The sequence below is a fragment of the Salarias fasciatus genome, chromosome 14, assembly GCF_902148845.1.
Source record: "Salarias fasciatus chromosome 14, fSalaFa1.1, whole genome shotgun sequence".
In the NCBI taxonomy this organism is placed as follows: domain Eukaryota; kingdom Metazoa; phylum Chordata; class Actinopteri; order Blenniiformes; family Blenniidae; genus Salarias; species Salarias fasciatus.
This window is the reverse complement of record NC_043758.1, coordinates 12,708,848-12,723,234: the sequence shown is the minus strand read 5'-3', so window position 1 is coordinate 12,723,234 and position 14,387 is coordinate 12,708,848. Positions and strand designations below refer to the sequence as shown.

Below are 14,387 nucleotides of genomic sequence, written 5' to 3'. Positions count from 1 at the left end.
ATATCTAATTGATTCAGAATCAAAGTGTTTAATTATGGAAAAGGTGCTTTAAAGGTCAAAACAGCCCATCTGTGGTAATGAATCCTAATTTTTACCATCATCAGAATAAACTGGTTTTAATGTTATTGGGGATAAACCAGCCACATAGCTGAGGGCTTCCTGTGAATAGAGAACATTTTTTACCATCCGTCGTCTGCAATAAATGAGAGGGGATCACCTCAAGTTAATGAAAGTGGATTTTGTGGTTATAGCAGACTCTGCACTGGCCTGCTGGTTGTGGTTTAATAACAAGTCCAAAACATATTGATCCATTTCCATATTCTGCCTTAAAAACACATAAGATAAATTACTTATTTGCACAAAACCCTGAGAAGAAAACAAAGCCTGGATGGGAACCACATGTTTTTATATATTGATCTCACATCTGTTTCAATCTGCACATGTCTGACACATGTTTTCTCTTCTGTGTTTCTTCTGGCAGAAGTCCTTTTCTTTGGTGTTGGAGGCTTTGGACTTTGACAACGACACGTCAGAATCAGGTAAAGCTGCACTTTTCGTATTATATTACCTTTTTAATCATTTCCACAGGAATGTGAAAAGATGGAAGTTAGACTAAAACTATCTGACGATATAGAATTGTCTGTGAGCAATAGCAGTTATTTGAATGAAGTAGTATGTTTTAAATTGGATTGTCTGGAGGTGTGAATATCTTTTGAAAAACATGTTTCTTTTTTCTTTCTTTCTTTTTTAAATTACACATTTCAAAGGCATTCTGTCATTTCAAATTCAGAATTCTTTGGTTCCAAGTTTTTGTCCATTTGTCTACATGTTCAAACTAGTGCTGTCAGTTTTAATCGCATTGATCGCAATTTAATCGCATTGATCGCAATTAATCGTGATTAATTCATGGAGAACTGTCAACAATTAACTTTTTTAAAGTTGAGATTAATTGCAATGAAGAATCTAATCCTCATAAATCAGTCCCAATGTCAGGAAAAAACACTATTATCCTCTAGTTCTTTTCTTTGACCCAATTGGCAGACCTCAATGGATTAATCGCGATTAAAATTGACAGCACTAGTTCAAACACATCGATCCGACTAAATCCTCAGAGTTCTTTTATTGAATGTCAAGCTGTTGTAGACGTAATCCCCGTCACTCCACGATGGAACAAATCGATATTGGTTTGCAAATGATCAAATTATTCACACATGATAATGTTGTGATACCATTTTCTTCTACATGCCGTAAAGGTCTTCACTGACGACGTCCTAAATCTACACAGAAAATACCATCAGTTGTGCAAGTTAAAGAAAATTAATGAGTGAATATATTTAAAAGTACTACTTTAAAAGCAATTGCAAGTCACTCTTGATAATTACATTAAAGTATATGTTTTTCTGCTTTGTTTAGGCCTGCATGGATCATGTGTGTATAGCTATAATATTTCATTATTGTTGACACACATCACCTGATCAATCTAAATTAAAGGGGCAGTTTGTGAAGATCAAGTCAGACTTCTGTTGTATATTAAGTGGCACTGTTGAGAAAATGAGTTTTATCTCCGGCTTTCCCACGCCTGATTTGTAGTGACAGCGGTCTAGATGGGAACGGCACATCTCTAATGTGTCTAATTCAGGTTATTATTTGCGGTTACAATGAAGTACAGTGAACACAATTACGAGTATGACAAATTGAACCTTCGGGTTCAGCTGAGTTCATATCAGTTAGTTGGAAGAAAATATTTGAGTATCTTGACGTTAGCGGTTCGTGGAACAAACAAGATAATGATTGAAGACAGACAAGAAGCAGCAGCACAACGGCAGAGTTGAACTACCGACCGCATGTGAACAGGAGGCTCAGCTTACATCGGTTTTAATGAGCTTCTACATATTTCCATGTAACATTGCAAGTGGCAACGTCCATCTAACTATTTGTAGTTTGCATGTTAATCATCAGAAAAGCCGCTTATGTTTTTTTCAAGTCTGTCATTTCTGTGTTTTCCTCCTCATTTCAGCTATTTGTAAGTTTTGTGTTTTCATTGAGACAAACATGGTGGGTGTGTGTTTAACATGATGTGTGATGTGTTGTGGCATGATGAAACGGTGCGAAACTCTCCTTTGTGTTTTCGTGATCACATGAGTTCAGAAGTCTTTCTATTCCAGACCCTTTAATTTCCTGCTCATCTTTTTTATTGTTTCTGCTCATAATCAGGAAAAGCTCCATGACAGAGAATGTGAGCTGCATGCTGTAAAACCGTGTAACACACACACACACACACACACACACACACAGGGACAGATGTTCATGTGCGTTCCTCATTCCTGTCATGCCACGTTCTCCCTTTTCATCCCCTCATCCGCCACCTTCCTGTGAGCCAGCACAGGGACTGCTGTCATATCCAAAAGATGGCTGAGATAATGAGAGAGCAGGAGCCGCACCAGAGATCCCTCTCAGCGTTCGTCTTCCCTGTCCTCCTCCGTCTCTCCTTCCCTCTGCCCTCCAGCGCCGCTCTCATATCTTTTTTTCTGCATTATCTTCTGTTTCCACCTGAGCTCCTGACAACCCTCACATTGGGCCTAAAGCCGTCCGCTAGGCCGGCAGCTTAGCTCAGCCCAAATGCAGGCGTCCCGTCAGAGTCTGAATGGACTTATCGGGTTCTGCTGCTTATCAGGACGGATTACCGAGCGCGACTCTGAACTAGTCCCTGGAAATAGTGAGAAATATTCCGTTCTGTGAGTCGTGACAGTGTGCCCTTGGCCATATTCCGTGTAAATAAAATGTAGCTCCAGTGTTAATGTGCAGGATCCTGTTGTCTGGTAACGGATCATTCCCGTTCAGTACACTAGATTTTTTTATTTTAGCAGAGATCAAGTCATGATCAGGACTAGTATTTATCAAAGTAAAATCTTCAGCACAAACAAGTCAAGCATTCAGGAAAATCCCTCACACTCTGATCCACAATAAAATGGTTCTCGGTGGTAAGTGCTGATTCCAAGTTTAATACAAGAGCAAATAAAAGTCCAGCATCTTGCATTGATATCAGATTAAAAAACATTAGTGTGAAACTTTAATTTTCTTCATTAGAACTAAAAAAAAAAAAAAAAAAAAAAGTGCTGCCTGGCTTCTGTGGGTTCCTGTTTTTTTTCAATCTGCAAAATTGCTTCAATTCATCATTTTTTACACGTGCAGTCAGGTTAATTGTATGCTTGCTTGAAAAGATGCAGGCTGTGGTGCTTTTGAGCTGTATCGCATTATACAGAGTGGTAGCTACGTCACTTAGCCAGCGCTAATTGAAATAAATGGAGTGAAAACATTGATCCAAACAGCCAGCAGTTAAAACGCCACAAACCGCAGCCTCTGAAATGATCAAGTCATAAAAGACCTCAAGAAGGCAGGATTTACTAATTGTTTTATTTTAATGCAACCTAAGAGCTGTAAATTAGATTTATGTGTATTTAAAACTGGACAGGAAGAGCTCCACAGGAAATCTAGAAAAATGTCATAAATAGACAAAGGAGACCATGAACCCTTATTTTCCTGCTGTTATGAAATGAAGGCTTTAAGATGATAAGATGAACAATTGAGTTAATCTGTCACACACACACAGTGAGGTTTGGCCGATCAGGTGCAGTGAGAAGCTCCTGCTCTGCGTCAGGTTAATCCTAAAATGTCAGATTTCCTCATTTATTTAGATTTTATGGATGTAGATGATACAAATTTACAAGAAGTCAGTGAATCTACCTCTTTATCCAACTTCAACATTTAACATGTTTTGCATAACAGTTTTTGTTTAGTTTTTTTGCTCGTTGCAGTTTTTTTTTTTTTTATGTGGTTGAAAAGCTTCAAAAGTGTGAATTGTTTCCATGATTGAGAACTCAGGGAGGACCATGATAACTTGTGTATTTTTTAATTTAATGGAAATAATTAATGATGTTGTGTTTTTGAGACGTGTGCATGACAAATCCAGTCAGCGGCAACAGGATAGGATAAAAATGTTAAAGGGTGTGAAAATATGAGTGCATACAGAAAAGTACGAAGTGCTTTCAGTCCCAGCATGTCACAGATATAGAGATGTGTGTGACATCTGTCGAATCGCTCGCTTCTTCCACCTTCTCTTCTTCTACCTCTTTTGAACTCCGTCAGCGTGTCCCCAATTTCAAACTTACTCTGTCTGTTCTTTAAAAATAAACAAAAAACAACAAAAAAAACATTTAAACCTTGCCAAAGCCACCAGTGGAATAACACGAAACCACTGAGGAGACTTTTTATCACACACAAGAATGTTTCTTAATGTGTATTTCCGCTGAATCTAAAAACGTTTTCCACCAATTATCGATGGTTAAACCCTTCAAAGGGCCGGCGCTGTGTTTTACGATACAGGAATCGTCCTAAACAAGGAGCGCTCTAATTCTCTCCTGTTCACATGTTTCATGGGGTCATTTCAAGAGCAAACTCGGAGCTCCTTCACCCAGGTTTCAACTTGTATCGACGAATCACTCACAGCCAGTAAACTGCCGCCGCCGCTGGAGAGAAACAGGAATTCAATATTCGAGGCTTTGTAATCTCGAGCAGCTTTTCTGTAAAAATAAAGACACATGTTCAGACTTAAGTGCTACATCCATGCGAGAATAATTTTTTAAAGTTAATACTTGAGAGGCGAGCTGAAGACTGTCATGAAAATGACAGTAAAAACACAAACACCGTGTGGCTGATCTGCTGCCTTCTGCATGTTTATTGATCGGTTAGTAAGTGAAACGGAATAGCAACTCAAAAGGAGGTGTGTGGGTTTGTTTTTTTTTTTCCTTCCCCCCCGTCTTCCAGTGGTTTCTCCCCCACTGTCAAGGGCGAGCACTTCACAGCTCATACCAGGCGGCGGGGGACGATCACCGGAGGCCAGAGAAAAGAGATTTAAGCGCTTTTGTTACCTGCAGACAGTCCCTGAGTGTCTGCCGCTCACTACTTCCAAAAGTGTGATTTCAAAGACAGCTCAAGGCTGCTGCCTGTTTGTGCTGTTTTGCCGTTTAATATTTGAGCTACTCTGCCTCAGTCTTACGGTTAAATCCCTTCTGGTGCTCACCATTCCATCAGGGCTGGATTCAGGAATGTTTTCAGCACGGAGGGGGGGGGGGGGGGGGGGGGGGGTTGCGCTGAGACTTAAACCTGAGAAGGGGGGGTGAAGTGAGGACAGTCTCGGACATCTTGAAAAAATACATCTCTTCTGTGCTGATTGATAGTTTTGTTATAATTAATATGATAAAATGACCCCACAGACCCAAGGAATCATATTTCAGTTCAGTTTATATATATATATATATATATATATATATATATATATATATATATATATATATATATATATATATATTGTGCCAGTTACTGTATAGCCATCACTTTACACTTCACACTCGCACAAGCCACAGACTGCGGACTGGATGGGGATGGGACAGATCGGGTAACATAGACCACAAACCTCCCACTGCACAGTCACTGATCCTGCAGGAGGGTTTATCGAGGGGACAGACAGGAGAGTGACAGAAATACAATGGATAAGCTAAAACAAAACCGCAGTGCAGTGTGTATGGTTAGTGTTTGGAAAACAGATGCTGGAGTCTGATTGCTGGAGATTTGTTGGAAAAAAAAAATGAGGCAGTGACTGAGCGAACAGGGGTTTCTTTACTCACACACATTGTACATTGCTGTGCACACACGCATGCATGCACACGTGCGCGCGTGCACGCACGGACACACACAGAGTGGTCAGTGTCTGCCCCTGTTTTCATTCCTTTGTGTTGAACCGCGGTGATCTCATCTCGCCATCAGGCCGTTTGTTATGTGTGTGTGCTAATTGCTGTTTCCCTTCCACTTTGGCTCTGACTCTGTTTGTCTCCATCTGACACACACACACACACACACACACACACACACACACACACACACACACACACACACTGTAACCTTTGTCTGACCTTAAGTTTTCATGGAAATATTTTTAAATGATTTTCATTAAGGGTACTTGCTTTTGTTCCCATGAGAGAGACAATCCCTCTTAATGTGTAAACATATTCAAGCATGTATGCACACACACAGACACACACACACACACACACACACACACACACACACACACACACACACACACACACACACACATCGAGCCTAACGTCAACCTTTACCCCATTAAAACATTGGTAGGTTGAACCTAGCATGATCACACACAGTGAGACTGAAGTTTGTTTCCAGGAGATATATTCTACACACAACAGTAACTGATGCCAAACCTTAAAACTTTCTCTGACATTAAAGGGATACTTTTACAACATTTTGGCAAATTGGCCGATTTAGTACAATCCCTTAATCATTTTGAACAGCGTACTTACTTTTTTTGTGAGGGCGAGCTATTGTTTATTCAGAGGTGAGTCGGGGAAGGTTTTCTGGACGAACACAATGCAAGTGGATGGTATTTTTGCTTCCCCTCGTCAAACTCATCAAATACACAGTCCAACAAACCCAAAACACTTTGGTGGACACGTTATAATCCGCACATTCACGACGCTGTGAAATATTAATGCAAAATTACCAGATTGAGTTGTTTATGCGAAGATTGCTAAGATGGAACTGCTTACTAAAAATGGCATCTAGGCATAGTGATTTCAAAAGAAAAAATAGTTCCCAGTATTTGCTTCAGTGTCGTAACGCTACAATATTATTTGTTGGTGTTCCACAGCGTAGTGAATGTGCGGATTATAACGTGTCCACCAAAATGTTTTGGGGTAGTTGGATTTTGTATTTGATGAGTTTGACGAGGGGAACCAAAAATACCATCCACTTCCATTGTGTCCGTCCTGAAAACCTTCCCTGCCCCCCCCATCTGAATAAACAAGAGCTCGCCCTCACAAAAAAAGTAAGTATGCTGTTCGAAATGACTAGGAATTGCGCTAAATGGGCCAATTTGCCAAAATGTTGAAGTATCCCTTTAAATCTGAATCTAACCTCAAATTAATCAATTGATTAATCTTTTAATGACCTTGAAGCTCATCTTTTTCACCTAAAATGTAGTGATTTTTCTTACAGGGACTAGATATTTGTTCCAACAAGAAAAATTCTCTATAAGAGTTGAAGTACCACACATACACATGTCCACATGCACGAGCACGAGCACGCGCGCACAGCTGACTTGCTCCCAGCGTGGCCTCCTTTTCTGTTACTATCGCTGAATCTTTTCCTTTCATCCCCTCAGCATCTCCGCAGCGCCCCTCGTCCCTGCGCGGGGACACACAGATATATGCGTGCATACACATATTCTGCTTGCTTTGTGAGTTTTAACGCCCTGTCAGGGAGGATTATAACTGAGTTGTGGATGACAGCGCCTCTAGGAAATCCCCTCCGGGGGTCAGAAGCACCAGCCGCCGCCCCAGCCTTGCCCCGGGGCTCATCTGATCCTCACTGGTGTTTTGGCCACCCCTTCTCTCCTCCACAGACCCCCCCGACCCCTTTTTCCCTGGCCTCACAGTCAACCCTTGTCTTCACTGGTATTCGTGCTGGCATTGCTTTTCAGTTTGTTGACTGCAGTATCTGGTCAAATATTCGGATGCTGATAGTGGTGTAAATAGGAAACGCTGCGGATCTACTGGTTATATGACAGATGCATTTAAAAATGTAAAGCACTGCCATTTCGCGGTGCTCTACAGTGGATCTCCAACTTCTGTTGCTGTTGTCAGGTCACAGCTTTAATGGCTCTGATCACTTTGTTGTTTTCAGCCTCAGCAGGAAACTGTTAGTCAGGAAATAACTTTGATAAAGCGGCTGTACGCTACCTGGCCAGTGTCAAACAGCAGACAACAAAGGCAGTGATTAGCTGGTGAACACACTGGGGGCATTTATCATGTAAGGAGGCAGGTGGTTTCCCCTCGGGAGGCAGTGGAGCCTGAATGAGCTGAAAGGAAACCTCCGAATGGTGATCATGTTGCTTTGTTCCTGCTGGAAGTACAGAAAAAAAAAAACTACTATTTCCTCGAGTTTTGGCACATAAAGTCCCTAATAACAAAATATTTCTTCATTATATTTGTGCCGTGTGCACATAAAATCAGTTATTGCATGCTGAAAAGATTTTTCCCTGTTTGAGATTCAACGTGAAACTGTCTCGATTTATTTCCCGTGCTTTTTTAAAACCATACATTGATCATATTGAGCCTCCTCCCCGCCTACAGTGGCAGATCCGCCAGGAGAGAATACCAAGCGCGAGTCAGTTATGATTTTTACTAATGTGCATTTTTATTTTTCCTCGTCGCCCTGCAGGTCAGTTGATAGATCGAGTCCTCCTCTCCTCCATGCTGAACCCGGGCGAGCGGTGGCAGATGTACCGTCACCACGGCCGGGCCCTCAGCCTGGAGTACCGGCTCCGCTTCCGCTGCGACGCGAACTACTACGGACCCCTCTGCAACAAGTTCTGCCGCGCCCGAGACGACTTCTTCGGCCACTTCAACTGCGACCCCAGCGGCTCCAAAGTCTGCATGGACGGCTGGACGGGACCTGAGTGCAAAGAAGGTGAGAGAGGAACCTGGGAAGAGTCACACTGACATTTATGATTGAGAAATTCACCTCCTCTAAGGAAATGTTCAAATGTTGACTTAGTCCTGTCATGCTCTCAATAAAGAAAAAGAAACAGGGGAATTCTTTTTCTGTGGCATATGAGTTTTTTAAAATTGCATCTATTTATGTATCATTTCAGTGTCCATTTTACTTTGCTGTGTGTTTTATTGGATTCTGCTGCTGGAACAAAATCATTTCCCTCTGAGCAGTCACACAGTTGTGCAGTGGTTGAAAATGTAGTTAGCTTCTCTGTTCGCTTGAGGCTCGGGGGACGTTCAAAAAGGTGTATTTTAGGATTATGGATGGCTCTGAAATTTCCCTCAGGTGTGAATGTGAATGTGAGTGTGTGTGTGTGTGGGTGTGTGATGGGCCGGCAGCCTGTGCTGCCCGTTCGTTTGCCGCCGCCATCCCAGCCCACTGGTAGGAGTGAGTGGAGGAAGCCGGAGTGGAAACCATGGGAACCCCGAAGGACACACAGCTGGCTTAAGGACATCCTGCAGCCCTGCCCCCGTCGCTCCCGTCTCATTTGGTCCCACTTCCTCCTCAGCACGGTGCTGATTGGACTGCGGAGAAGCAGGAAGCCTGAAAAAATTAGCCTGGACCCTCGTTTACCCCCTGCAGGCTGCTGATAATGATGGAGTGCAGGGACGTGTCTGTGACATGACTGTTATTTTAGTTGGTACTTTTTTAATGCCAAAAGTGGGTGTATTTTCTATTAGGTTTCCCAATGAAAGATGCTGGACACTCGATCTGCTATAGCGACTCTGGAAGGAAGCAGCTGAAAAACAAAAGAGAGAAAAAGTTATTTGGTCCCTATAGTTTCTTACCCTTTAAAAAAAGGCACAGTTGTGATGCGTTCACTGTTGTCCTTTTCAGTTTCTAATGGCTTTTTGACTCTGTTTCCTCTGTGTGTGTGTGTGAGCAGCTGTGTGTCGGCAGGGCTGCCATCAGGCCCACGGCTCCTGCACCGTACCCGGAGACTGCACGTAAGTCCAACATCTGAGGAAGCAATCCTGAAATGAAAGGAAGCAGAATAACATTTTGAATTAAAAGCTGTAATATGATGTAGACGTTCTTATTTCAGTCATTAATAGCACTTACCTGTTATTTCAGATGTCAGAATACAATGTATATGTTGCATTTTTTTTTATTTTTGTCACTGGAAGATTTGGAAGAGTTTAAAGTTGTAAACTGTAAACTTATGCATTTTCTTTGAGGATCAGCAAAAGCAAAGTTTCATTCAAATACATGTATATGCAGATATCATAATTATAGCCAGTCTTTCTGCCCCTGTTGTCTCCCTGTAGGTGTCACTATGGTTGGAACGGGCTGCTGTGTGACCAGTGTGCGACGTTTCCTGGGTGTGTGCACGGCAGCTGCACCGAGCCCTGGCAGTGTGTGTGCGACATTAACTGGGGAGGACTGCTGTGTGACAAAGGTCCGAGCACTGATCTCTTATATTTCAGCTGTAGAAATGAAGTCGGTGAAGCTTTCCTCATATTTAGATTCCCTTATTCTGTTTTGGAGTTAACTTGTGTGTACAATGTAAAACTCACCCGTGACTCACTTTGGTATTTCATCTTGTGAAAGCACGGTGTCAGCATCCAACATGAGCATCTAGCACATCCATTTAACTAACTGCATGAAAAAACGATTTACATACGGATTTAAACGAAAACAAAAGAAATGCTGAGTGTTCACATCATGATCCTTTTCATATTAAAATTTTTCTATCATTTATTCACACTAAACCTAAAAGCATAGGAAGGTAACTTACCCCATATGTTGTTCTTCAAATTAAAAATCCACAAATGGATTTTTTGCTCAAAAGAAGACGCAGCCATCAGAACAACAAACCCGACAGAGAAAATAATAGAACCCAGTTGTAAAAGGACAGGGACATAACAGACCTGGTCATTGTCTGGCCTGTCAGCCAAGTAGAGCATTTCGTTGTCCCTGATCAGCTCACATGAGGTCAGTTTTCCCTTTCTAGTGTTTTTTTTTAATCTGGATTTCACCTGGGATTTTGTGTTTTAACACAAAGAAAAAGCTTCCCTCCCTACTCAATCATTTTAAACTGTATAAGACCTTTCTACCATTTCCTCACCCTTTTTTCATGTATACCATTGAATTCCATTTGTATAAGAATAGACACAACTCTGTGAGTTTCCACTGTTAGAGGTTCGTCTGCTATCATCCCACTTCCCAGCTCCCAGCTCTGCCCCGGTGTGGGAGCTGGGTTCCCTGAGCCGATCGAGCGCCCATGGGACGGGGTATTGTGCAGAGGAAAGCTGATAGCCTTGGGTAATGCGAACGTGAGCGGGGCTTGGCTGGGTGCTTTTAGCTAGGTGGGGTCCTAAGCTGTTTGTCTGCATTCAGAACGGCTCTGTAAGAAGCTGCAGTGAGACAAAGAGGCTGTGAATACAGAGGAGATGATTAGAAAAGCTTTAATCAGCCCTTTAACACCGGAGACAACAGTCCCTGGAGCTACTGGCCTCCTGCACAGTCAGCGAGTGTGTGGTGTGTGTGTGTGGTGTGTGTGTGTGTGGTGTGTGTGTGTGGTGTGTGTGTGTGTGTGCGCTTATTTTACCCTCGCTCCATCCTTTCCTTTTTTTCATCCACTTTTTCCCAGTTTGTGAAGTTCACTTGTTGTTTCAGATCTGAACTACTGCGGCACCCATCAGCCCTGCAGGAACGGAGGGACCTGCACCAACACCGAGCCCAACGAGTACCAGTGTGAGTGCCAGGAAGGATTCCGGGGACGCAACTGTGACATTGGTGAGTGACGCTTCTTCTTCCCCAAAGCCTTGTCCTCAAGGGCAAAGTCAAAATTGTATTATAGTGCTAATATATAGTGATATATATTATAGTGATGATCTCTAATAACGTGAACAGCAAGGATAACCCCCCCCAGGTTTCATCAAAGTTCTGTCTGGCCTCGTTCATCGCCTCATTGTTTTCCCGTCTCATGTCCGCGCTCCACGCCTCCTCTGTCTCTGTCCTCTCATCAGTGGAACATGCGTGTTTGTCGTCTCCATGTGTGAACGGAGCTACGTGTGTGGAGGACCCGACCGGCTTCAGCTGCGTCTGCGCCGAGGGCTGGACGGGACACACCTGCGCAGAGGGTGATTGTCAATGCAGCACACACCTCAGAGCCCGATCTGCCAGATTGTCTCTGATTCAATGTTATTGGATAAAAGCCTGTGAGTAACTCCAATCAATGCGACGCAGGAAGTTAGATTAGCCTGGACACAGAGAGTATCAACAACAATCAGCAATCTGTCTGTCCTCGTGTGTGTGTGTGTGTGTGTGTGTGTGTGTGTGTGTGTGTGAGTGTGTAGTGTTGTAATGCATTCCTGTCTTTATACCCAGGTAAAATTAAAAGGTAGAGCGTCTTTGATCAACTCAATTGAGTTAATGTAAAAAAGAAGATGCTACTCTGAGTCTCTAATGGCTCTGAATTACTGAATTAGGAGTTTATTGTCCACTCTATGGCTGTTTTACTGCCTTTTTCCCGAATCCGGATGTAACTCCAGATGAGGTGGATTACACTTATTGACTGAGCAGCAGTGTTTCAGTGAAAAACAAAACAGAAAAGAAAAGACCTCTGTGTTCCTACCACAGTATTTCTACCATGGAATAGAAAAAAGAAACCATGAAAGAAGTTGGAACAAAACACAAAACAGATGTTTGTGATGAGTCGGTTGCTGACTGTCCACAAAAAAAGACAACTGTTGTCGCAGTGTTTACTCTCTGAAAGTATATGATTTGCATGAGTTGCACATGTTTGTTTCACAGCTGATGAAAATTCACCAATTTCAGAGCTGTTTTCAAGGACAGACTTTATTCATGTATGAATTTCTGCACGTTTTCTGCTTTTCTAAATTAACATAGACAATTAAAAGTAATGCACATGCAAAATGTTTTTATTGAATTAAGTTCACCTCCCAGTACAATGATAACGTCACAGTATTTTGTTAAACCTTTAATGTCAGTACATAGCAAAGCAGAAATTCCTGCAGGCTGCGGCGCGTCCTCATATTGAACGACTTCAGACGACGAGGCTTCAAAATGGAGATATCTTTACTTCTGATTGCAGTCAAGCACAAATTTGCCGGGTCATATAATTTCCGTGATTTCAGTCCTGTAATTCAGGCTATCTCTAGTAATATGGCGTGCTATATCTCCACAACCACAAAATTTCTTTTTTTGTCCTCACAGACTGCGGAGTGTGTTTAATGATGAGTGAAATGACTTTTATATGTGAGAGCAGTAAAGAGAGGACTTTAAGACGACATTAAAAACCTACAGAAGTCTAACAGGTCTGAAAATAAAACTTTCTAGATTCCTTTTGTTGCGTTTGTTGCAACTCCTCTGATATTCCCCTATTTACATGATCCAAAGCGGCTGCAAAGGCTCTTTTCTGGCTCCGTCTGTCTGTGTGAGACTCATCCATACAGTAGATTTCAGATGTTGAGAATGGCGGCGCTGAGATGGAATCTCACAAAGATAGGGTCTGTCAGAACTGTGCGTGTAAACAAGCGGCGTTCCACATCCTCTCCTTCCACCTCAATCAGGAAAAGCGGAGCTGCAGGTCAGGTGCTGGCATGTAAACACTTCAACCACAAGCATTTTACATCCCAGAGAGAGACAAGAGGAGCAGGAGATGGGCAAACATTGGAATAAAACATTGTTTATTTTTTCCTTGTGTTATTTGTTGCCTGCTTGATTAAGAGTCACAGAGGCAGTTTATCTGTGTGTGGTGTGTGGTGTGTGTGTGTGTGTGTGTGTGTTGTACGGTGGGGAGAGCTCTCCAGGGATTACACACTGAGAGGATTGACAAACTTGCACGGAATGACAACTAAAACCCACAATGCCGCTCCGTTTGCAGACTAAATTTATATATATAGCCGATATTAATTAAAGGCTCCTTTGTTTGCTGTGGATTGGCCGTCTGGATATGGGAGAAGAAATGCTGCTGGCTCGCCGGGTCGGAGTTGGGGTCAGGAAGATGGAGAGTGGTTATTCTGCCAGGTTAGGTGAACGAAAAAGGTCATGAGAGATACTGAGAACCCTTCGCGAAGAGATGTATACCTCAGACATGCATGGGAATATTCAAGATGCCATTTCTGCACAAATACGCCATGTCTAATCAGGAGTTCTGCATGGTTAACGCCGAGATGCTGAACCCCTCTTTGTGTCTCCGTGCTGGTCTTGCAGATTTCTTTATCTGATTTTAATTCTTCATGGATGGATGGTACCAGGCCTGTTTGCTTCTTTCCATTTAGTGCCTGTCTTTGTCTTCACCCATCATCCTCTCCTGTATTTAACTCCACCCTCAGACCCCCCCCCCCCCCCCCACCGCCCCCCCCCCCCCCCCCCCACCCTGTCAGAGCCTTGAGGTGTCAGCCATGTACATGCAGCAGATGATTGTATTTATCGCTGTTTGCACAGAAGCCAGAGCAGCAGAAAGAAAAATGAAAACACCGACTGCCAAGAGCGTCCTCATACCAGATCACTCATGGTGGCATCACATACAACATGGCTCAATAACAATTCACACACACACACACACACACCACACACACCCACACACACACACACACAACACACACACACACACACACTCACACTCTGCTATTACACAGATCAGTAGTTCATGAACGATGCTTTCTGTTTCCCCCGTCAGCGGTCAGGCAGTGCGATCGCAGCCCTTGTGGTCGTGGAGCGACGTGTGAGGAGGCTCCTGGAGGTTACCGCTGCCTCTGCCCGCCTGGATGGACTGGCAGGACGTG

General features: G+C 43.0%; 1 protein-coding gene across 4 annotated transcripts in view; it reads left to right on the top strand.

Annotated features, from left to right (window-relative positions):
- The window catches only part of LOC115400324 (protein jagged-1b-like), a 56,186-nt gene that overhangs the window by 27,678 nt on the left and 14,121 nt on the right, over positions 1–14,387 (top strand). For 3 of the 4 annotated variants that reach the window (XM_030108128.1, XM_030108130.1, XM_030108127.1), the window contains exons 3-9: positions 482–539; positions 8,299–8,547; positions 9,518–9,578; positions 9,900–10,030; positions 11,251–11,370; positions 11,604–11,717; positions 14,282–14,387. The exon at positions 14,282–14,387 is cut by the window's right edge and continues 8 nt beyond it. In XM_030108128.1, the coding sequence (XP_029963988.1) occupies positions 482–539; positions 8,299–8,547; positions 9,518–9,578; positions 9,900–10,030; positions 11,251–11,370; positions 11,604–11,717; positions 14,282–14,387 (839 nt within the window). The remainder of the gene's footprint in view (positions 1–481; positions 540–8,298; positions 8,548–9,517; positions 9,579–9,899; positions 10,031–11,250; positions 11,371–11,603; positions 11,718–14,281) is intronic. The other variant, XM_030108129.1, reaches the window with a different exon arrangement.